We start from the raw sequence: 24,274 nt of genomic DNA, 5'->3' as shown, positions 1-24,274 counted from the left end.
ACTCTATCGTGCATGGAAAGCAATTAAAGCAAGGCGGGAGGTTACCGCCCACCTGGTCAGCTCAGACAGCGGGACTGTATGCCCTTGTGAGAGCCTGTAAATTATACCGGGACAAGACAGGGAATGTTTTTACTGATTCTGAGTATGCATATGGGATGGTAACATGGATTTGGGAAAATATGGGAAGAAAGAGGTTTTATTAACCTGCAGGGGAAAGACGTTAGCTCATGAGAGCTTAATCTCTCGCCTATTGGAGGTGGTGAACTTACAAAAAACAAAACAAAAAAAGTTCGCAATAATAATACACATCAAGGGGCACCAGGCAAGGTGCTCGGAGGAAGTAATAGGAAACCGACTGGCTGATGAAGAAGCTCGGAAAGCTGCATTGTTGCCAAAGATCTCGAAGATCCTGCCTTTGCTTCCAGCGACTGCCCCGCTGCCAGAGAAACTGTCTTTTCCACCAGAGGAACTTGAAATAATTACAAAGAGTGGGGCAGAGGAAAGAGGAGATAATTGGGTTACAAGGGATGGTAAGTAGCGGATACCAAAAGTTCTGGCCTTACAATTGTTAAAACAACTTCATGAAGGGAGTCATTGGGGCTCCCGGGGACAGGCAGAAGCCTTCCTCAAAATGTATGCTGCTGTGGGTCTTTGTACTCTAGCAAAGCGAGCTATTGAGGGTTGTTTGATTTGTGTTAAAACCAATAACAGTTACAAAGAAACTTGCAAGGGGAGGGAGGCCTTGGGCTGTACATTCCTTCCAGAAATGCCAGGTGGATTTGACTGAAATGCCCCGAGTGGCAAGATTTAAGTATCTTCTGGTAAAAGTATGTCAGTTAACAGGGTGGCCAGAAGCATTTCCAGCCATTTCAACAACTACAGATCAGTTATTAAAGTGCTTTTGGAACAAATAATTCAAAGATATGGGATTGTGGAAGCAATAGACTCAGATAGGGGAACTCATTTTACAGGAAAAATTCTTCAAGGACTTATGACTGCCTTAGGAATACAATAGAATCTCCATACTCCCTGACACCCCCAGAATTCCAGCCAGGTTGAAAGGATGAATGGAGAAATAAAGAAACACCTGCTGAATCTGGTGATAGAAACTAAGATGCTGGGGGCATGGCTCTTGCCACTGGCTTGGGCAAGAATAAGGGCCAGACCCAGGGGAGATATTCAATTATCTCCCTTTGAATTGATTACTCTTTGGAATAAATTCCTTACCCTTGTAATTCTCAGCCTAGTGGTGGGGGGGGGGGGGGGGGGGGGCGGTACAGATAAGTGACGTGTATTTGAAACAATATGTGGCCAGGATTCTGTCTCTTGTGAAATCTCTTCGACAGGACAGGAAGCTCAGCTGGCACAGACCCTGACTTTGGACTTTGATGTTCACAACATCCAGCCAGGAGATTAAGTTCTAGTTAAGGAGTGGAAAGGAGCACCCCTGGTGGTGAAGTGGCGTGGAAGTTTCCAAGTGTTACTGACCACAGAAACAGCCGTCAAGAGAGCTGAACACGGGGGACCCATCACACTCGGGTCAAGGTCTCTGAGGCCCCGGAGATTTGGACATCTCAGCTGGAGGAGAAGGATGGGAAGCCAGGACTGACACTCCACAGGAGTGGACTGGAGCAACAGCCAGTGCGTCGACATTGGGGGAAGGCCTGTGTGCCTACCCATAGACTGCCTGCTGAAATAGTCTGTGTGGGCATCCCTCCTCTCGGACCTCCAGTCACTGGGGGCCAATCCTCACTGTGGTTGTTTTCTTTATGTTAAACTGTTTCTGTGCCTTCTCTTGCCACAGGTGGTGCGGACTACAACGTGAAAGTGCAAATTAGGTTAGGAGATTAGATTACACTGTTAGAATGTTTCTCTTAATAATCTCACCCTTATATTGTCAGGTTGGGACCAAAAGTGGGAAAATAATTTTTTTAAATTTGGGAGAAGAAGTAGCAAAAACCTTTAACCTTAGCAATTGTTAGGTCTGCGGAGGGCCAGGGAATCTGAAAGCTGGCCATGAGTGGCCAGCCCAGTCGAACCAGTTGGGGAAGGGACCGCTTGAATTTGTTCTCTAGAGGAAACCCCTTTAGGGGTTTTCCTCCCAAAACTGCCCTAAACCAAGACAAATACAATTATTAACAACCAACGTGGGGCTCGAGAAGGTGGAAAAAACCTGTACTGATTGCATTTTAGTTGTATTTACTCTACATAGGGATAAAGCATTTGAGAGACCCCAGAGGAATGCCCCATGGCCTCTCCCTTTATTCAAATAGAAGTGTGAAAAACACCTATCACTTGTTTTTTTTAAATTTTAACAATTTATTAGTAATAAAATAGTTATAAAAATAGTAATAAAATTAGAGTAATAAAAATTTGGACAATGAGGATTAGGACACTACGAGACAATAAAAAGCAAAGAATTACGGACATCCGGATGTTTTTGGGCACTAAGCTGCCAAAAACATGCCTCGTGAACAAAGGAATAACCCTTAAAAGCAATAGCCTGTTGCATATTTATATATCTCATACATGATGCATAAATTCCTTGCAAATTAAGAATTTTTCTGGTTTTTGTCAACTTCTGCCCCTTAATCCTGGTGGTTCCATAAAGACGGAGAGAAGGTGGAAGAATGTTTGTCTTTTCTGATAAGGAGACTGTAACTCTTTAGATTTCCTGTTCCTGTTATCTCTGTGCAAAGAATTTCTTGATTATCTTATCCCTTTTCTTCAGCTAGTAAAAAATATCTTACATCACATAGTTTCTATCTTAATATTATGTTGTTACCTAAAACTATATTTAACACACTACTTAAAAAGGATCAATACATGATTACAAAATAACCCTCCATAATACATGTAGTATTCAATTTAATATTTGCGAAGAGCCAATCATAAAATATGCATTTTTCACATAAAGTAAAAGGACTCCTCTGTCTCCTCTGTCAGTAACCATGTTGCTGAAATTCACAATGTCTCTCAGGGTGGAGGCCTTAGTGTATTTCTGATCCCTAAGCTTTTTTGAGGTTTTAATACCTTTCTGGTCCCTAGGATTATTTTCTTATCCAAAAATAACTCCAGTATTGTCCCTAACATGTAGTTTTTACAGTAGAATAGCTATTGTGCTAAACTCAGTATTAATGATTTGTAGAGAGTTTACAAATGTACCAGAGTCTGGTCAAGATATGTATAGTTTATAGTTTCTTCATCCTACCCTGCATCCCAGTTCCAATAACATGTTTTAGGTGTTTATTAGTAATTGCACCCAGTTTGGTAGAGGAGGAGCAGGGGATGAGGCTTTTCAGCCTTTCCTTTCCTTTTACTCCTTTGAATCTGTTAAGTCACTTTTTGAGAATATTCAATTTCCCCTAAATGTTAAAGACACCACCTTCTTAATATTGAATCTAATAAACATCCTCTATATAGTTTGCAGCTTGTCTAGAGTGAGGGCTGAGACCCCTGACCCAGAAGTAGACCCAGGCGTAGAAAATCCTGAGTGGTGTAGAGAATGAGAGAGAATGGGTGGAGCCCTGAAGGAATTTTCTGATCCTCCAGCCTGGGAATTTTCACGTGAACAAATTCAGAACCCAGATGAGGTAGGCAAATATCTAGAAGAAAACTCTCATGAGGACTCTAAAGAGAAAAAGATTGTTGCAATAAACTGGGCCTGGCCTATGCTTATTACACACTGCTAGATACTGTTAGGCAACAGATAGAGGCAGAAGAGCAAAGAGATAAATCAACAACTACCCCAGTAACTAAGACTACAGCCAACACCCCAGCTACTCAGGTTGTAGCTAAACCAGACAGTAAGCCTAAGCCCGCAGCTAAACCAGACAATAAACCTAAGCCCACAACTAAACCAAACAAGCCTCAACCAATAGCATTTGCTCCTACCATGACAGGCAGAAAACACACATTTTAAACCAATCAACCAATAGATAATGATGATCCAAAGAAAAGACCCTCAAAACCAAAAACAAAGTCAGAGGTCACTCTTGAGCCCTTTTCCCTAAAAGACCTTCATAACCTAAGAAATAATTACACTCAGTGACCTGATAAATCTATAATTAGTTAGTTAGTCCATCTTTGAGATGCTGCAGGCAAGGCTACAATTCTGAACAGTACTGAAGTGAGGTATTTGGGATCCCTGTCACATAATCCAGTTATCAGCCAAAGAATAATGAAGGGAGCTGACCCTCACAGTCTCTGGGCACAGAACCTGACAAGTGTGTCACAAAGATATCTGTGTGCAGACGATCTCTATGTACAACAAACCCAACAGAAGACCATAAAACAAGAGAGTCAATGCTTGAGAGAAATGGCAGTAGCAGAAATTGTCTTCTCAAATAACCTAGATACTGTAAATCCGGACTTAGTACCTATACATCCGTGATGGAGCAAAAACTTATACAACTTAGACCACAAAAATACACTTCTGCTTTAGCAACAATGAAGTGGGGTAACAGGGAGGAGACCATGCTTAATACAGTGAACAAGCTCCAAACATATGCAAATACCGTACATAACTCAACACATACAAGAATTACAGCTTTAAAAACACGTCTGCAGAAATTAAAAGATAAAATAAAAGAAAATCATAAAAAACTCAGAAAAGAGATTTTAAAAGACCTTCTCCAAATCTCAACAATACAGATCAGAGGTTCTAGCACCAAACGTAAACATCCCCCAGAGGGGGAGAGAAGGTACACCCCACGAGCTGAGCTGTAGTTCTTCCTGCACAATTGTAGAGAAAACATAAAGAGATAAGATAGAAAATCTACTGCTACTCTAACACAATGGGTGCATGAACTGAAAATCAACAAAACTCAGAGAAAAAGGTCCACCAAAAAAAAACCAGCTCCAATAACCCATAACCAAACTGCCATGTATGATGATAATGACATGTATGATCCCCTCAAAAGAACCTCCAAAACATATGTCCAGGGAAAAAAGACAACCAAGCTTTGAGAAGCCTTGCCTCTAGCAGGGAGAGGCCAGGAAAAACCTTGGTTTTTAGACTGTGTAGATTCGTTAGCCTAACACCTCAAAACCACAAAAATATGAAGCCTTAGTTAACACTAGTGAGCAGTGCACATTAATCCCATCAAAACAAGTGGGGGCAGAATCTGTTTTTATTGCTGGTGTAACAGGGGGTTCACAAAATTTAACTTTAATAGAAGCTAAAGTGAGCCTGACTAGAAATAAATAAAATAAATACCAGCCCAAAAGCCCCATGCATTTTGGGTATAGACTTCTTCTGAAATAAGTATTTCAAAGACCCAAAGAGACTCAAGTGAGCATTTAAGATAACAGCTATAAAAACAAAAGACATAAAGCAATTAAACTCCTTACCTAGACTATCAGAGAACCATCTACAATAAGACTCCTGAAAGTAGAAGAGCAATATATACCAAATACCTCTTCAACAATACACCGCCAACAGTACAGAACAACTTCAAATACTGTAATCCCTATCCACAAAATAATCTGTAAACCAAAAATCCAAACAGTAGCCAATAAAACTCACTCACCCTTCAACAGTCCCATTTAGCCTATACACAAATCTGAAATAAAATCGATTGACTGTAACCTATAGTGCCTTAAATGAAATAACTCCACCATTAAGCGCTACTGCACCAAACAAATTAAAACTCCAATACAAACTAAAGTCCAAGGCAGCAAAGTGGTACACCACTATCAACATTACCATTACATTTTTCTCCATTCCTTTAGCAACAAAATACAAGCCTCAGTTAACTTTCACCTAGAAAGATGTACAATACATCTAAAACTGACTGCCCCAGGGGTGGAAACACAACCCCATCATCTACCACAGACTAATCCAACTACACTAAAAAAAAGTAAAACTCCAAAACATCTACAATACATTGATAACATAATTTTGTGAGAAAAATCAGCAACAAAAGTGTTAAAAAAGTGAGAAAATAATCCAGATTCTCCTAAAAGCCAATTTCAACATCAAAAAAAAAAAAACAAAGTTGAGACTTACTCAAAAGATCCAGTTCCTAAAAATAAAGTAACAAGACAAACAACATCAGATTCCCACCAATATCATCAACAAAATCACAACATCTCCACCAACCAACAAGCAAAACCCACAAACTTTCTTAAGCACCATAAACTTTTAAAGAATACATATTCCTGAATACAACTAAATTGTAAACCCTCTCTACCTAATCACCCACAAAAAAAAAACAACTCTTTCCAATAGAGCCCTAAATGACAACAAACCTTTACCCAAATCAATCACTCATACAATAACCCTTAACCAAATAAAAAACCCAAATGTAAAAAAAAATACTCTACAACCAAAAACCATAATCTATCCTAAAGCCCTTAGCAAAAAATACCTAATAAGACCCAAAACCAACCACTAAGACTTTAAAATCAAAACTACAGAAAATTTAAAACCAACTACACTGTAACAACAATAACAACAAAATAGCAACCTAAAAAAAACCCCAAACCACCTCAAAAGTAATAAACACTAAATTACAACTCCTCCTGGCACCCTGACTACCAATGTTAAAATAAATATTCAAAACAAAAATTCTCTCTACCCAGCATACCGCCAATACGACATAAAGCAAGATTACCCTCATCACACAACATACCCATATTAAAAACTTAAATCACCCTGAAATTTTAGAAATAATTACAAATTAACCTAAAAATAAAAACTTTAGTCTCACTGACAAAAACACCCAGGAAATAACACATACTAAAAAAACTCCACCACACAACCAACTACCAACAAAAAAAAACACATTATACTCTTTTTACTGATAGTTCTTACCACGTTATAGAAATAAAACAAAAATAGAAAACAACCTCACACACCAAATCACAAAAGCTACTAAAGAAAAAAACAAGTCAAGCCAACTGACTAAACTCAAAACCATTCACTTAATCCTAAACATTACTAAAAAAGAAAAGTAACCAAAACTCTATCTCTATACAAATTCATAAATAACAGCCAATACTCTATAAAGATAGCTAGGGAAGTTAGAAAAAGCTAATTAACAGCATAGAAAAAAAAGCTAATGAGTAGCAAGACATCACTACCAGGATAGAGAAACTACCTGTAGAAGTTTACCATATAAATACCCATGTCCCCAAAAATAAAACTGCTACTACTATTACTACTATTGTACTATATATAGCTATATGTTACATATATAATATATGTAGAGTTAGAATATATATTAATTTTAGTAATAAACTAACAATATAGAGATAAAGGGTAGAATGTCCTGTGTTAGCTATGTAATACATATATCCCCAATCATCTATTCTGTTTATACTACATAACAAATTTTACACCTTTAAAACTAGTTCCAAAAGCAAAGAAGAAGAGAGAAGACACACAGAATTTCTTTTCAAAAACTGCACTCGCTCCTCCACATTCCTACTGCTAAACTGTGTTGTCTGCAGATAAACAGACAACAAGACAGAACTCTACTTTTAGTTAGTTTTAGCTAACTCAGGCAAAAAATTCCCTAAACTGTAGTTTTTATTTTCTCTAAACCTGTTTAAACCTACTCTAGACTAAAAACCCAGAAGAGCACTGGCAACTCACACCTATAGCCCACCAGCCTGGGCCTAAGCTGCACCACTTCCAACGCCAGAAAAACTAACAAGAGACTAAGTAAGCTGAGCTACAGCCTATGAAGGGGATTTTCTGAGTTTATTATCTCTTTTAAAGAAGCCAGAAGTTTTATTGTTTAATATTATTAATTTTTTAGACTAGTAAATACTTTACCTGTTAAATAAACAACTTTTTCCCACTTTTCTCCAAACCAGTTAGAAGAGAAGCCACTTAAATTTACTTTCTTAAAGAAACCCCTTTAGAAGTTTTTCTCCCAAAATTGCCCTAAACCAAAACAAATACATGAGGTTACTCCGAGTCTCCCCTTTTTCCAGGCTAAACTACACCAGCTCCCTCAGCCATTCTTCATAGGGCTTGTGTTTCAAGCCCATCACCAGCCTTATTGCCCTCCTCTGGATGCGTTCAAGAATTTCAACATTCTTCCTAAACAGAGGGGCCCAGAACTGGACACAGCAGTCAAGGTGCAGCCTCACCAGTGACAAGTACAGGGCAAGAATCACTTCCCTGGTCCTGCTGGCCACACTATTCCTGATACAGGCCAGGATGCCATTGGCCTTTTTGGTCATATTGGCACCCTACTGGCTCACGTTCAGTCAGTTGCTGACCAGCACCCCCAGTCCCTTTCCACCTGGACACTGTCCAGCCACTCTGTTCCCAGCCTGTAGCGCTGCTGGGGGTTGTTGTGGCTAAAGTGCAGGATTCAGCACTTGGACTCATTAGATTTAATGTTACCGGACTCAACCTATCTATCCAGCCTGTCCAGGTCCCTTTGCAGAGTCCTTCTTTCCTCCAACAGATCAACACATGCTCCCAGCTTGGTGTCATCTGCAAATTTACTGGTAGTGGACTCAATCCCCTCATCCAAATCATCAATGAAGATATTAGACAGGACTGGGCCCAGCACTGACCCCACTAGTGACTGGCTGCCAATTGGATGCATTCACCACCACTCTCTGTGCCTGGCCATCCAGCCAGTTCTTAACCCAGTGACGGGTGCACCTGTCCAAGCTGTGGTGGCCAGCTTTTCCAGGAGTATGCTGTGGGAGACAGTGTCAAAGGCTTTGCTGAAGTTCAGGTAGACAACACCTACAGCCTTTCCTGCATCCACCAGGTTGGTCAGCTGGTCATAAAAGATCAGGTTGGTCAAGCACGACCTACCCCTCCTAAACCCATGCTGGCTGGGTCTGATTCCCCAGCCATCCTGTAGGTGCCTGTGATTCCCCGGCCATCCTGTAGGTACTCAGGATGATCTGCTCCATAACCTTGCCAGGTACCGGGGTCAGGCTGACTGCCCTGTAGTTTTCCCAGATCCTCCTTCAGGCCCTTCTTGTGGATGGGCATCACATTGGCCAGCTTTCAGTCTTCTGGGATCTCCCCAGTGAGCCAGGACTGATGGTAAATGATGGAGACTGGCTTTGCAAGCATGTCTGCCAGGTCCCTCATCACATTAGGATGGATTCCATCTGGTCCCATAGATTTGTGAGCATCTAAGTGGCTCAGCAGGCTCTAACTGCTTCCTCCTGGATAACTGGGGGGCTATTCTGCTCCCTGACACCATCTAGCAGCTCAGGAGGACAGAGTTTCCCGAGGACAACCTGTCTCTTTGTTCAAAACGGAGGCAGAGAAGGTGTTCAGTACCTCTGCCTTTTCCTCCTCTTCAGTTACTAAATTCCCTCCCACACCTTATAGAGAATGGAGGTTGTCCTTGCCTTTCCTTTTGCCATTAATGTATTTATAAAAATATTTTTTACTGTCCTTCACGGAAGTTGCCGGTTTGAGCTCTAACTGGGCCTCTCTAATTTGCTGGATGATGATGGATTCATTATTGAATGCACAGGCAGTAACCTGTTTGGGGTTTTTTTGGGGATGTTTTTTTAATCACAGTATTTTAGGGACAAATTGCTCACTGCTTCTATGCTTCAATATTAGTAGTCAGCTTCATAACTGCTGGAATATTGGCCCAAAAGCAAGTCTCAGTTGAAGACATGATCCCTACATATGTTAAAAGAAATATGAGTCCTTTTGGTCCTCCTTATACCCCTTTTTTACAATAAATATGAGCAAAAATAGAGATGGGTTCTTCTCAGGTGATCAGCCTGTCTGTAGATCTGGCATATTATTTTCTCATTTGGTACGTTTTCTCTGCAAGCTGGCAGGCTTTCCCTTTAGATGTTTTATGTCATTTGCTCACTTTAACATTAAACCCAAATATCAAAACAGCACGTAGGCAGCATATAAACAAGGTCCATTGATTGAAAATGAATGTGAATTACTTTGCCATGAAGGTACAAAGAGGGGCAAGCACTTCCTCCCTAGGAATTCCAAAGGAAATTTTATTTTAATAAAATACACACAGCTTGCTTTAGGTAAAATTATTTCATACAACTCAAAATTGTTTCTCATGATTGTCCCTACAGTCAACAATACTTCAGTTCCAGTTTTTGTGTAGATGACAATAGAAAATAATTCTTGAAATGTTCACTGTGGCTAGTATTTTATTCTTAACTTTATTTTCACTTTTTATGTTTTTTCATATCTAAATTACTATTTTTTTAATTTGTGATGCACCTCAATGGATCTATAAACCATATCATTAAAAATGAGTTAATTACTGTATTTTGAAACTGATAATTGTTTTGTGGCTTGTGTAGGCTTGTTGTACTATACTTTTCTTGCTCAAAGCACCATTTAACATAGGGTTTTTCACTAACAACTTTAAACAGTGTATGACAAAGATGTGCTTCATTAAGTGTACAATTTCAAATTGAAAATACTGATTAACCTAAACATCTAGATATACATTGTGGTCAGTTTCCAATTCATTTATGTAAAAAAATACTGAAGTTTTCCGTAACAGCCAAAAAAAACCCCCTTAATGCTATTTTATTAACTCTTAAGTCCAGTGACATAGACCTGTTCAGAGCTGGGCTTCAGCAGACTGAGACCAAATCACACAGACTTTTCAAGCCAAATGATCAGTTACAATAATAGTCACTCATAGATCAAATTAATGTGGAAAGGACTTAATAGTACAGTTAAAAGTGTTTTAAAGAGAAAGAGACCTTTCTAGTACCTATTCATTTTCTGTGGTGATATGTTCTGTGTCCCTCTGGTTCTCAGAGTTGACATTATCAGATTTTTATTTCACTTTCTTTATCTCTCCATCAAGCAACCTAAGCAGTGTGAATGCCTTCTTCCCTAAATAATTATACTTTAAACTTATTTAGATGGGCTTAAAAACATAGAACTTGTGGTTTCTAATGTGTGTATAATCCATTTATTATGTAAATAACTAATAGAAAAATTAGAAAAAATACATCAACCAAGCAAACACTGCAGAAGAAATTGGCTTTGATCAGAACAAGTAATTGTGTGGCAGCAGGACTCACTAGGCCTAAAAGTTGACAATGGATATAGCAGTGTCACAAGCAAGAGGATGACAGGCTGAGAAGATCCACAGACAGCACAGAGGTTCTGAGTTATTAGGAGAATAGTGGTACAACTGCTGTGACAGTTTCCTACTCTGCAGTGCTGCTCTGCCATATCAAGGTTCCTTCACAAAGCTGTGTGTATCTGCTGTCAATGTGATACACCCTAGCACTTCTGAATTAAGCAGTATGGATAGAGAACCGAACCTCTGTTAATCTGCCTTCTCTCCTACAGCCATAGTAATAAATGGCTCCTGCCTGGCCTGAACCAGTTGAGCCTGTCACTCAACTGTGATGAGAGCACGGAGCAATATAAAGTCTTTTTTTTGCAGACTTCTGGGTGTATATGTGGCATATAGTAATTTATTTCTGATGCCCATCTTGGTTATTAATTCCCCATTCTTTATTATTTAGGGCAAGCAATGGAAATTTTTTGTATACATAAAGTCTGTCTTCTCATTGAGGCTTAATCTTCAGAGGTTATAAAGCATTGTTAGCAACAGACCATATCCAGAGAACAAACTTCTGTCCAGTTGTGTTGGTTTTGCATGGCCTGGGTTTTGGTAGCAGGGAGGCCACAGAGGTGGCTTCTGTGAAAAACTGTTAGAAGCTTCCACCATTTCCAGCAGAGCCAATCTCTGATGGTTCTGAAGACAGATAACATATTTAAGAAGAAAATCAAAACAAAGTGGTGGCGCAGTTTGAATTCCAGCTAGAGAAGAGGAGGAGGTGAGAACATGTGAAGGAAAGAACATGGAGACACCAAAGTCAGTGAAGATGGAGGGGGAGAAGGTGCTCCAGGCACTGGAGCTGAGATTCCTCTGCAGGCCATGCAGATCCACAGGCACTGCAGAGATTCATTTGCAGCCTGTGGGGGAGGTGCCCATGCCAGGGCAGGCGGATGCCTGGAGAAGGCTGTGATCCAGTGGAAGAGTCAGTGGGGAGAGGAGGCCCTGGCTTCCAGGCTGGAGCAGCCTGTCCTTGGAGGACTGCATCCCATGGAAGAGTGACCCATGCTGCAGCAGTTTTGGGAGGACTGTTTGCCCGTGGAAGGAACTCACCTTGCAGCAGTTCTGGGAGGACTGCTGCTCATGAGAGTGGACCCCTGCTGGAGAAGTTAATGAAGAACTGTCTCCTATGGGAGGGACCCCACTCCATGAGCAGCAGATCTCAGGTGACAAACTGACCAAAACTCCCCATGCCCTGTCTCCCTGCACTGTTGGTGGGAAGGAAAGAGGGTTTGAGGGAAGATGTTTTTAAGAGCTTATTGTACTTCTCATTATCCTCCTCTGATTTTATTAGTAATAAATCTACTTTGTATCTCCAAGTTGGGCCTGTTTTGCCCTTGGAGTGTCTTCTCCCAGTCCTTATCTCAACTCATAAGCCCTTTGTTAATTTTTTCTCTCCTCTGCCCAGCTGTGGCAGGGGAGGGTGAGTGAGGGACTTTCATGGGTGCCTGGTGTTTGGCCATGGTAAAACCAGGAAACCATAGTCAAAGGCAAATGATGTGGATCTGTTAAACCTTATGCAACCCACATGTATCAGGATGCCACAACTTGAAAGGGATTAGATCAATCTTCCTTCTGCAAATTCCTGCTTAACCTTCATGTAGCAATCATTTCACTAAAAGCAGTTTGCAATTATGTCTGTGGAAGATGGAAACTGTGTTAAACTGCGAAGTTTAGTGTGTGGGATTTCACACCATCAAGGTTTTATTTTCTGCAGCCATGTTTCACAAAACAAAAGGCTAATGGACGAGTATTTAATGAAAAAATTGGAGATAATTCTGTTAGGTATAAACTATTGTCCAAGTCTGAAGCTAAGACTGGACCAAGCTGCACCTAAGCTCTATGAGGAGTTTAGAAAGCAAGAGGGTATAGTCCGAACGTTGTGATTCAACAGGAGAGTCTTCCTTACTCTTTTTTGTCTTTGGTCTCTGTGTAAATAATTCTAAAATTATTCTAATTAGATTTTTCTTTGTATGTTTCATCCATGATGGAGTGAATCTTGTCATTGAACTTTATGTCACACTTTTATATATGTATATTAACCCCACTTTTGCTAATACCTTACATGATGATTCTTTGGGTGACCCTAAACCACACATTTGTGACAAATTGGCATAGTTGACAGGATCCTAGATGAGAATTTGTGATGCCCTGCTGCACTGGTTTCTCTAGGAAAATCTTCAGCTTATTTCTACAAAATTTACAAGGCCTAAGAGCAATACAAGCAGAGAATAACCTCTCCAGAAACTATTGCTGTGTCTGTTACTAGGCAGACCCAAGGGTATTTCATTTTCTTCATAATGACTGTATTGAAAGAGAACATCAAGGCATGTGAGCAGCATCCCAAGAATATTTCAAAATTAAATGCTAGAGAGGCAATTTAGCTGATGTGGGGAACTTGCAATGTGACAAAAGAACACCAGACAATCCTGACAGACCAAAAAAGAGCAACACTAGGAAACTGTCTCTGCAAATGCTGCAGTTTTGAAGGACTGCAAGGAAGCAAAACCATTAAGGCAAAGGACACCGTCTATAGGAAGCAGGCATGCTGCACATTGACTACGTAAAGCAGTTTTCCTTCAATTTCTACTTCCTTGAACTATTCCAACCTTTGCATAAACCCCTGTGCACAATGCATTAAGCTGGGAACCTGGCTACCTGAGGTGCCCTGTCTGACAGAGACTATCTTTCTCAAAACACTTTCGGTTGCCCAGCCCTTTCTGGGTGGCCTGGTAACAATGGGGCAGAGGAAAGGCCCCTCACGAAGCTGTTCGCTCCACTTTCTAACAGGACGGGTGCTTTCCTTTCTCACCACCGCGTCCTGTGAGGCAGTGTCGGGGCTTGGCCCCTGCCAGGGGCTGATGGGTCTGCTGCAAGGGCCCCTTGGATTGAAAAAGAAACTTCTCGAGACATCGGGACTGCGACCCATACAGACGAATTTTCACGTATGTTCCGGGGATGCCAAGGCATTTTCGACCTAAGCCTTTCAGCCCGGATTGCGACGATTCCTACCGTAACGGAAGGAAGTCCGGCCCCCCTGTGCCAGACCCTGCCCAATCCCGCCGCGCATCCGGGGACGGCTGTTGGGTGTGGGGCCTCTCCCGCCCTGGCTGCCTTCCGCGGCAGCGGGCGAGGGGCCTGGAGGACCCGCGCCGCCATGCGATTTCGGGCTAAGATCGTGGATCTCGCCTGCCTCAGCCACTTCAGCCGTGAGTATGCCGGGGCAGGCTGAAGGGCGGCAGTGCCTCAATGAGCGGCTGGGGCGGGCTTTCTCGGGCAAAGAAAATAGGAAGGGAGGTGAGGACTACCTGCTTTCATTGGAGGAAGTGGCATGAGGCGCTTTCCTTCGCCCCGAGGTGTTTAGGAGTTTGCGAAGCAGCACGAACTACGTTTGTAAAAGCTGAAGGGTTTTCCGTTCCGCAGAGACTGGGGTGCGTGGAGCGATCACCGCTGTAACGTTCTCCTCCCTCCCTCCGGCAGGTATAATAAACACGATCGCCAAGTTAGCCAAGACCTGCATCCTGCGCCTTACTGTCTGCAAGCTGTATTTCATCCTCTCCGATAAAGTAGCACATGGAGGCGCCAGTCTGTGGTGTGAGCTGAGCCAGGTGAGCCCAGGAAAGTTCAGTAACCACATTTTGAAAACCAGAGCATGCAATTGGGTTTGATGTACCAGGCATTTCTTGTAGCCCTCACCTTCGATATGCCAGGTCTCTCAAGGTCTGTGTGGTTGCACAGGTGTTTCAGGTTGGATGTTCCTTTTTCCTTGATTGTCACTTCAGTATGAAGATTCAGTGTGTGCTGGCTCACATGGGCCTGCCCAAAATTGGAAACAGGAAAGCATAACTCATTGTCTAATGGACTGATTAGGTGTTAGGGGACTACATTAATTGGTTTAGCCTGAAGCAATAAGTTTTCATGGTTGTAATTCCTCAGGTGATGTGAGGCAGAGGGGAGTTTCTGGTGTACAAATGCAGCTCTAAGCTTAAGGTCCGATAAATAAAACTTGCCTCTCTTGTTTGCTTTATTTCCCAACTTTCAAAAATTGTAGGGGAATTTCTTCGATGAATTTCAGATGGAAGGAGTAGCTGCAGAGCACAATGAAATCTATTTAGAATTTGTGCCTGAGAACCTGTCAAGAGCATTAAAAACTGCCCAGAGTGCTAAGGTGGTGAAGATCAAGTTGACTAATAAACACTGTCCCTGTCTTAGAGTTGCTGTGGAGCTAGTAAGTGCAACCATGCTTTCACGTTCATTATTAAGAAAAAGTTCTCTAAAATTTAGTGTGTTTCCTAAGATCAAAGGGTAATACTTGGTACAATTCTAGAAAACTAAAGAAACATTGTGCCATTTTCCATTTCACTAGCCTTTCTTGCCATCATGGTTGGTAGCATACAGAACCAGCTTTAAATTTTCCAAAAGGCAAGGAGGAGCTGGAGGAAGAAAGCTATGTTATTGAAACAAGTTTTTCTAATGTCTACTTTTCTCCATTCCTTCATCCTCTGTACCTTCTGTGGATTACTGCCTTTTCATTGAAGCCATTAGGTGAAGGAGGTTTCAGTGTTTGGCTCTGTGTTTTGCCTTTGGTTTTCCTGATATTGTATGCTGACTTCTGATTATTTTATTGTTGTTAACTCTGCTGATTCACCTTTTCAGCTCTAAGGTTAGCTTATAGATACACTAATGACTGATACATCACAAACTTCCTCATTTGAAAGGGAAGCCCACTTAAAAGCATATTGATAAGAGCTGAGGGAAAACTGGAACTGAGTGTCAGGCATGTGGTTATAGCATTTCCCAGAGTGGATCTGAAAATTTAAATTTAGAATTCCAATCTTGTGTTTAACTGCAAGAGCATCCTCTTTTTCCCTCAAGCCATCCTTATCAAGCAGCAGTAGGATTGTGACACATGACATTCCTGTGGGAGTTATTCCCAGAAGAATGTGGAATGACTTCAGAGAACCCAGTGTGCCAGACTTTGATGTAAGCCTCTGCTTTTATATTCCTTTCTGAAAGGGGAGTTTGCAAGTGGAATGGTATTGCTATACAGTATAATACTGGTAGGGTCTGGAAAGGAGTTGAAAGGAAAGAGCAAAGACTGGAGGCTACAGTTTTGGAGGGGTATGGAACATGGCTTCTATCCTGACAAGAGAGCCTAGAACCTATGGAAACAGAGTGGGTGATCGCCAATTGTTTCTGTGATGTTCATGGCAGAGGAAGGGAGGAGAAAAGGACTTGGCATAGCTTTAGTCTGGAGCACCTCTAAACCACACAAGTTTAGACTATTTCAGCTGTTCAGGTGCTGAATGGCCCAAATAATCTGTTCTTTCTGAAATTGATGGCCTGTCAGAGTTAAAGATATATGTGATTCCTCCTGATTTTAGCTCTTAGCAGAATTGTAAGGAAAGGTCCTTATACAAATGTGCTCCTATTTGAAGTTATGGATGTCTGTTACCTCTATAGCTAAAAGTATTTAGATTCTGAAGACATACAAGAAGAAACTTTCAATATTTTGTTCTTTTATTTCATATTTACACTGCTGCAGTTCCAGCAATTACTGCAGTATCACAGGAATCTTGTTCTTTTCTTTTTGGCTATAGTAATTGACTATTTAATAACACAGATGTTCATGTGAGAGTCTGATCTGCAAAAACATGCCTCTGTTTTGAACATAAACTTGGAATATTACGTCTGGAACAATTGCTAGACTGATGGCCTATTGGTATAATGGGAAAGAGTTCCTCTGTTCCTGAGACATTTGCTGATTTCAGATAGATATTGTGCACCCTGAAAGCCATAGATAACACTGTCCAAACTATGATAGAATTGAAAGTAGAAATAAATGTGTCCCAATCACATCTGAAATACTTATGCAAATGCAGTTCTTATGTATTCCTAGGTCAGTATTTACCTACCAGTGCTGAAAACAATGAAGAGTGTTGTGGAAAGAATGAAGAATCTCAGCAATTTCATTGTAAGTTAAGGCACTTAAAGCATGTATGCTACAGATGTTATTTCATGAGGTACATAACATGTTGCCTAAACTAGTGCTGCCACATTATCTTATTTGAGATGACTTAGACATTGAAATCAAAGCACCTGAAGCCTGTGTAAAGACTGAATAGAATGATGGGATTTATTTTAGGATTTACACTGAAAAGCTTTTCCTGGGCTTCTCAGAAAATGATGCTCTTTGTACTAAATCCATGAAAGAACATGGCATTGTGTTGCTACAAGCTACTCTTCATAGCTGGTAAGAAATTTCAGTCCTTCAGGAAGCTAGCTGGAGACTTCCCACGCTATTTCATTGAGGAAATGCCTATTAAGTGAGTGTTAAATGTCTGTGAATGAACTTTAGGTAAACTTGATGTAGGACATTCTGCTAATAGCCCCTGGATGTTACACTGTGCTTTAGACTGACATGTTGGATTTGCAGTCTACCCCGGATTTCTAGAGTGCTGACGGCCTTTTAACTGAAAGAAGCCCTCTGCAGTTGGACAGAAAAGGGCTTTGGTTTTTTATTTAGTTGTTTGTGCTCACAGTCACCGTAATTGACTGACATGAAAGTTAGCGAGTAAGTGTAGAGCTTTGAAATAGTTTGTGTTTGATGCTGTTCATTCCAGTTTTGATAAATAGGAAATTTTCTGTTAACTGAGAATCCTGAAATTGGAACAGTCTCAGTTTTCCAAGACTTGGAAGAGTTGAGAGATTACCCTGGATTACTGGTGGTTTTGCAAATGGCAGCCATCCTGCAAATACACATCAAACTCTTTCCTTTTGTGAGGTTTTTTGTGGGCTTTGTTTTTATTTTCTTTCCTTCTCCCATGTCTTTGGTGGATATGCTTACGCAAAATTGAGCACAGTGCTTTTGTTTCTAGAGCTGAGGCTCTTTTCTCACGCAGGATAGTTGTATGATGGGATTGAATTTATACTAAGTTCCTTCCTTTCATGTTGTTAGAAAACAAAAACATCATGTCACAATTAGTTATTTTTGCAAGATGCATCCTGGTAATAAAAGTGGTCAAGATCAGTGCTGCAAAATGGGCTTAGAAGCAATTTCTGATAGTACTTGTCCAGTACTTGTCCATTGTTTGGGAGCTTGGCATCTCCATTCTATACAAGATTCTGCTTGCAGTACAAGTCTCTCTTTTTTTTTTTTTTTTTTTTTTTTAATTACTGAGAATTCATCTAATCACAGCAGAAACAAAGTGCTTAGTTGTGCTTTGGAATCCTCTTTTCTGCTTAGGATTTGTGTAAGACCATATATAGTCTCCTTCAGATTTCTTCTTCCAGTTTTCAGGGTGGAATTTGAAAGCTTTTAGCACTTTTCCAGGATTTCTGTCAGTTCAAAGTCCTTCTTGGGGTTACTGATCTGATCCAGTTGTTGTCTATTTTAAATTCTTGAAAGCAGCACTGTCAGCTCCTGGTCCATCCCATTTTCTGTGTGTGTCATATAGACTGTGTAGGTGCCTTTCTATTTGTTGAATAACTGAATGGAAATTCAGGAATCTTTGCATTTCTTCAGCTTCAGTCTCATTTCTGAAGCCTTTTCCTCAGCAAATGAACTTCCTAAAGCTAATACTTGTTCTAAAAGTACTGTAGAGCAATTAAATTTCTTTCTTTTCATAACTTCTGAAAGTTTGGTCTAGAGTAATTCACATGGGAATGATGAGAAATGCATTTTATAGCTGAACATTCAAATGTTCAACCATTTTCAGAAAGTGACTTGCACTGAAATACTGCTGGAAGCTTGTATTTACACAAAACCAAACTGTATTCTTCTGTAATTCTGCAGTGTGAAAGTGGGTTGCCTAAAATTGAGATTGATTGCAGGTGATTGAAGCAAACTTGAGTGGTGAAATGAACTTGAAAATAGAAACTGACTTAGTATCTGTAACAACACATTTTAAAGACCTGGGAAATCCTCCCTGGGGTAAGTTTCCCTGTTACCTTTTGTGTTTGTCTTATCTCATTACTTAAGTGTGTTGCTTATAACAGTACTTTTTAACTTTTATTCTTTAGAATATAGCATCAAGTACTTTGAAGTCTTCAAATTAAATCTTAAAAGAAAAAGTAGAGTGGCCATTGGAGTGTCAGTTTCATGTTTGGGGGGGTGGTGGGGACTGTCTTCCATTATTCTTGACAGTTTGGTAGGAAAACTGGGATTTCTTTTCCTTGCACTGTTCTTAAAAACAAGCCGGTTGAGTTCCAGCACTTCAGCAGTTTTCAGGTGTGTCCTTACGGGTGTTGAAACTGCTTTTTATGTTTGGACTAAGTGTTGTGTCCTTACACTTCTAGCATTAGAGGACGGATGTCAAAGTTCTGCTCAAGGCAGAGATCTGGAAAGTATGGCTGAAGCATGCATAGACATCAAGAAGCTACAGCAGCTGCTTGCTGGACAGCAGGTCAATCCTACAAAAGCATTGTGCAGTAAGTTCAACAGCTCTGCTTGTGAACTCCAGTTAAGTAAGGTTGTTTGCCATACTTAGTTTCAGCAGAATATCATATCTTCTGTTTTGTCTGTCTGAAAGTCAACTATTTACTGAACCCGAGAACTTCTAGTATTTATATTTTTAGGCAGTTAATTTCAGGTCCTAGGAATTTGGGAAAATAAAAATAAGTCTGGCCGTTTTAAAAGTCTCAAGCTGAATACTCAGACTCACTAATCATGTGTGTTGTCTTGTCTGTATTTTAAAGTTGTTACTAATGTTTATTAGTATTTTGAGATATTATTTTTTGAAAGTCTTAAAGCCTCTAGCTTCTAGCAGAGAAATTGGAATTTACTGGCATGTTTTTTTGGTTGGCTTTTTTTTCCTTTGGATGCTTTCTTACACTGATTCTAATACTAAAATGTTTTTTATACAGCTAGTGTTTCTAGCCATAGAAACAATACTTCCTTTCTAGCAGAAGTCTATGCAGGGGTTTATGTCTTATTTTTATAACTGTGCTTTTCCTGAGAACATCTGTTTGTTATGGTTTAGTGCAGATACCAAGAATTTCCCAAGGAAGATTTAAATAACTGGTATAGTTTTATAAACCTATACACAATGTATTTACTTTTTGGTATCATCTTTCATAGATTATTAATGCTTCACAGACCCTCAAGGATTTAAATTATCTAGTTACCCTTCTGTCAGAAGTGGTGGAAGCATTATTTTTATGTTGACATCTTTAAATGATGTAATTTTTAAGTATTTTTCCTGCTTTAAGGTGAAATTGTGTTTTTATTTTTTTCCTCACAGATATTGTACGTAAAAGAATTGTCCATTTCATCTTGCTCCATGAGGAGGTTTCACTTCAGTATTTTATTCCAGCAATTGCCTGAGTGTTTTGGAATCTCGGTCATTTTCCAACCTGAGGCCTCTTTCATGAAGTCTGAAATCTTTCTTGAGTTGCTGGAACATTTTGATGTGAGACAGTGTTAGACGTAGCCATCAGATGGACATTATTTCAATATTTATGAAAGTGTTCAAAAGACCTCCTTATCCAGACAGCCATTTTTGTGAATAGTTATATGCTATGAGAAACACAATGTTGGGGAGCGTTGGTCTATCTTACTCTTAGGAGGAGCAAAACTAAAATTTGCCTTAGCCACAGGTCAAAGCATCCCAAAAGCACACTCAAATACTTCAGTCTCCTCAAAAAACTAAAGGTAGAATTCACCTCTGGAGCTGCTGCTGTGTGTATTCAGTATTGAGCAATGCAATCCAAATTAAGGGATCTCTGTGCAAGCTATCATACCTCCATGAAACAGGAGAGCCTTCTGGAGGGTTGCCTGATTGGTATTTGCCTGAACAAGTATGCACAGCCTTCCTGAAGTGGTACAGAATTTAATTCTGTTCCAGCAGGAATCTTTTGATTAGACTTGCTCCAACATATCTCAGTACCTCTGTTCATGCTTACTCTTTGTTTAACTCTTGGCTTGAAAGGATGAGAGGAAGAGTCTGGATTACTTTGTTAATGTGGGTAGTGAAAATCCCTATGTACAGAATGAATACCATTTGAGGACGTGCATGAGCACAGCAATTGGTGTGAAATAAAGAGCAAGTTATCTGTGGATCACATTTTTCCCTTTCCAGGTAGAAAACATTGTACAACCTGTGTTGTCATGGTGTCAGACATGGTAAGACTGCGTGTAGGCTCTCATGCCAAGCAGCCAAGAGCATGACTGAATTTCATTCATAGGAGTGCTGCCCCTGCTTTTACCTCCTGGTTATTTTCTGAAGTCTTTTCCTCCTTATTCTATGTGTGATTTATTTGTTATCCTGGTATGTTCCATACAGCTTTTAATTTAGTGATTGAATATGCTGCCAAATGAGACTGGGAGTTTCTTCTAGAAAGTAGCTTGTCATGGTCAGAAGTCCTGGGGTTTTGATTGATTGGTTTTTTTTTTTATCAAGGGGCATTGATGTTAAGGGAGCAGTGAATCTTTTGTCCATGGAGATACAAATGCTCAAGAGAAGGCTGAAGGAGAGGTAGTGACAATGAGAAGATAGAATAGACTTGCAGTGATGAGTGTGTTGACTGACTGTTTATAGACTGTTCTACCTACTCCCTCTTTGTTCCTTCCTGCTCTCCCTTGCCCTGCATATTGCCTCATCAGTTGTCATATTTCCACCCACTGCCTGCAACATGCTACAGTTTGCATCTTTGCCATTTGCAGAGTCCCATTTTGCCTATGTTGTGAGTTGACCTTGGTAAGCAGCCACTCGCTCACTCACACCTGGTGGGATGGGCGAGAGAATTGGAAAGGTAAAAGCGAAAAAATTCATAGATTGAGATAAGGACAGCTTAATAGGCAAAGCAAAATACAGAATTCATTCACTACTTCCTGTGAACATAGGTGTTTAACCATTCCCAGGAAAGCAGGGCTCCATCATGCATAACACTTACTTGGGAACACAAGTAAGACTGTGTAACTGTATAACTCCAAATGCCCTTTTCTTCCTTCTTCTTTTCCCTGAGATGAACGTGATGCTGTATGATACAGATATCCCTCTGGTCAGCTTGGGTCAGCTCTCCCAGCTGAGTCCTTACCAATTTCTTGTGCACTCCCAGCATATTTGGTAGTGGGGCAGTGTGGGAGAAATGCCTTGACACTATATAAATGCTGCTCAGCAATAACAAAAACATTGCTATGTTATCAACACTGTTTTGATCATAAATCCAGAACACAGCACCATATAAGCTACTATGAAGAAAACAAATTCTGTCACAGCCAAAACCACTGTAGCCTGCTGTTTCTTGATAGCCCAAACGACAATTAATGCAAACAGATATTTTCAGTTCTTTTTTTTTCTGGTTACTGTCTTTGTTAATGCTAATCAATCAGGGTTTATATTTCTGTTTTCCTCATTTGTTTTCTTTTCCTCATCCAGTATAGGATGTGATCAGATAACCATGGAATAAGTACTCTAACACTCTCACACAGATGCCTCCTAAAATACTTACATCACTTTTGTGTCCCTTGATGTCCCTTCATGTTTTTGGTTTCTTCCTCTTAACCCTTTTTAGTATGGTATGGAAACTTAAAACCTTCTCTTGTTTTTCTTGCCTTTTGGTTACACATTGCATTACTGATCCTTATTTTTATGCTGTATTTGAAAAAGCCTTTGCATATAGTCTGATTTTTTCAATGTTACAGCAACTAAAAAATAATTTTGATTAGAAGAAAACAGAGGGTGCTAAAGAGCCATGGAGAAATGTTACTCTGCATTCCTAAGAAAAAGCTGGGAACAAGTAATGGACCAAAGTTAACCCTTGTGAGAGGGTGTGATTATTGTTTTTCATAAATGACAATTCTCAAATGGGCAGATAGCTAGTGACTAAATGTAAGACTGAAATTATTTCAACACTGTATACTATGGAAAAAATACTGTTTCCAGAGCAAGCATCATGAATGACCCTGTTCACATAATTTAGGCAGAGACTCAGTTATGTTGCATACAGATTAGGTGGCTAAATAGCTTATGTGATCTGGACTTAAATATCTCTGCTTCACTTCTTCATATGTAAAACAAGAATCTTTCTGCTATATAGGTGGGTGCAATATGTGATGAATAAATGCATGAAGGATTTCCAGTGCACTTGGCTTGTCTGACAGAAGCTTAAATTTAACTTCTAGCCTTCTTATTAATGCAGGGACATCTTTATGTCAGGGAAACAAACTGTGTTAGTGCCATAAATGTTTGATTCTTCTTTGTTTAGACTGGTATGATGCATATGTTCAACTCTTACTTATGTAATAATTAATCTTCCACTTTGTGATGTACTGTTCATAACAGTCTGAAGCACAATTTATTGCAGTTCACTAAAAGACTGTAGGACATTCTGAATTTTCATACCACATCATTGGCTAATTAGTTGGGGTTTTTTAACACTTAACAGATTTATATTTTGTGAACTTTAATGGTTTACTGTCATGTCATAGCTATGGAAGAAGCCAAATTGGAGATGATTGCCTTCTACAATGGGATAACTGGCTGGATAAATGAAGGGAGAGCAGTGAATATGGTCTTCTTGGGCTTCAGCCAGGCTTTTGACACTGTCTGCCATGACATTCTGATAGGCAAGCTCAGGAAGTGTGAGCTGGATGAGCAGATGGTGAGGTGGATTGAGAAATGGGCTGTATGGCAGGTCTCAGAGGGTTGTGATCAGTGGTACAGGGTCTAGCTGGAGGCCCTTGGTGTCCCCCAGGCATAAGTATTTGATCCAGAAGTGGCCAATACCGCAGAATGTTGTGCTGCCATTCAGAAGAATTTCGACAGGTTGGAGACTTGTTCAGAGAAGAACCTTCTGAAATTAATCAAAGGCAAGAGCAGGGTCTTCCACCTGGGGAAGAAGAATTGCATGCACCAGTACTGGCTGGGGGCTGACTTGTGCTTGAGCAGCTCTGGAGAAGCAGGTCATGGTGTGCAATAGGCTATCAATAAGCTAGCGGTGTGTCCTTGTGGCAGAGAGCCACTGCTGTCTTGGGCATGCATTAGGGAATGTGGCCAGGAGGTCATAAGTGGTCCTGCTGCTCTACTCAGCCCTGGTGAGTCTGTATCTGGAGTGCTGTGACCTGTTCTGAGCTCCTCCATACAAGGGAGACGTGGAGCTCCTGGACCAAGTCCAGAGGAAGACAGTGAAGATGAGGGTACTGGAGCACCTCATTAATGAGGAGAGCCTGAGGGAGCTGGGACTGTTTAGCCTGGAGGAGAGCAGAC

At 40.4% G+C, this 24,274-nt stretch overlaps 1 protein-coding gene across 6 annotated transcripts; it reads left to right on the top strand.

The window, feature by feature from the left end:
• The first annotated feature begins 14,151 nt into the window (after positions 1-14,151).
• On the top strand, positions 14,152-21,123 carry HUS1 (HUS1 checkpoint clamp component). Of its 6 annotated transcripts, none has more exons than XM_068201049.1 (8): positions 14,152-14,275; positions 14,547-14,674; positions 15,142-15,294; positions 15,942-16,049; positions 16,966-17,040; positions 18,900-18,999; positions 19,365-19,496; positions 20,309-21,123. In XM_068201049.1, exons 1-8 carry the CDS (start codon positions 14,224-14,226, stop codon positions 20,389-20,391), a joined length of 831 nt encoding a protein of 276 aa, XP_068057150.1. In that variant the 5' UTR covers positions 14,152-14,223; the 3' UTR covers positions 20,392-21,123. The 6 variants fall into 6 exon arrangements, with proteins under 6 accessions (XP_068057150.1, XP_068057140.1, XP_068057135.1 ...); XM_068201039.1 differs by having other exon boundaries at positions 15,118-15,294; XM_068201034.1 differs by having other exon boundaries at positions 14,243-14,363.
• The last annotated feature ends 3,151 nt before the right edge of the window (positions 21,124-24,274 follow it).

The sequence above is a fragment of the Anomalospiza imberbis genome, chromosome 1 (assembly GCF_031753505.1).
Source record: "Anomalospiza imberbis isolate Cuckoo-Finch-1a 21T00152 chromosome 1, ASM3175350v1, whole genome shotgun sequence".
Lineage (NCBI taxonomy): Eukaryota > Metazoa > Chordata > Aves > Passeriformes > Viduidae > Anomalospiza > Anomalospiza imberbis.
The sequence above is the reverse complement of the archived record's forward strand: the minus strand, read 5'-3'. Positions and strand labels throughout refer to the sequence as shown.

Bases quoted from the DNA above. Each gene is read 5' to 3' on its own strand.
- HUS1 (XM_068201023.1), top strand. From the start codon at position 14,282: ATGCCGGGGCAGGCTGAAGGGCGGCAGTGCCTCAATGAGCGGCTGGGG. The intron at 15,295-15,941 runs GTAAGTGCAACC...TTTTCCCTCAAG, and splicing joins TTAGAGTTGCTGTGGAGCTA to CCATCCTTATCAAGCAGCAG. The intron at 16,050-16,965 runs GTAAGCCTCTGC...ATGTATTCCTAG, and splicing joins CCAGTGTGCCAGACTTTGAT to GTCAGTATTTACCTACCAGT.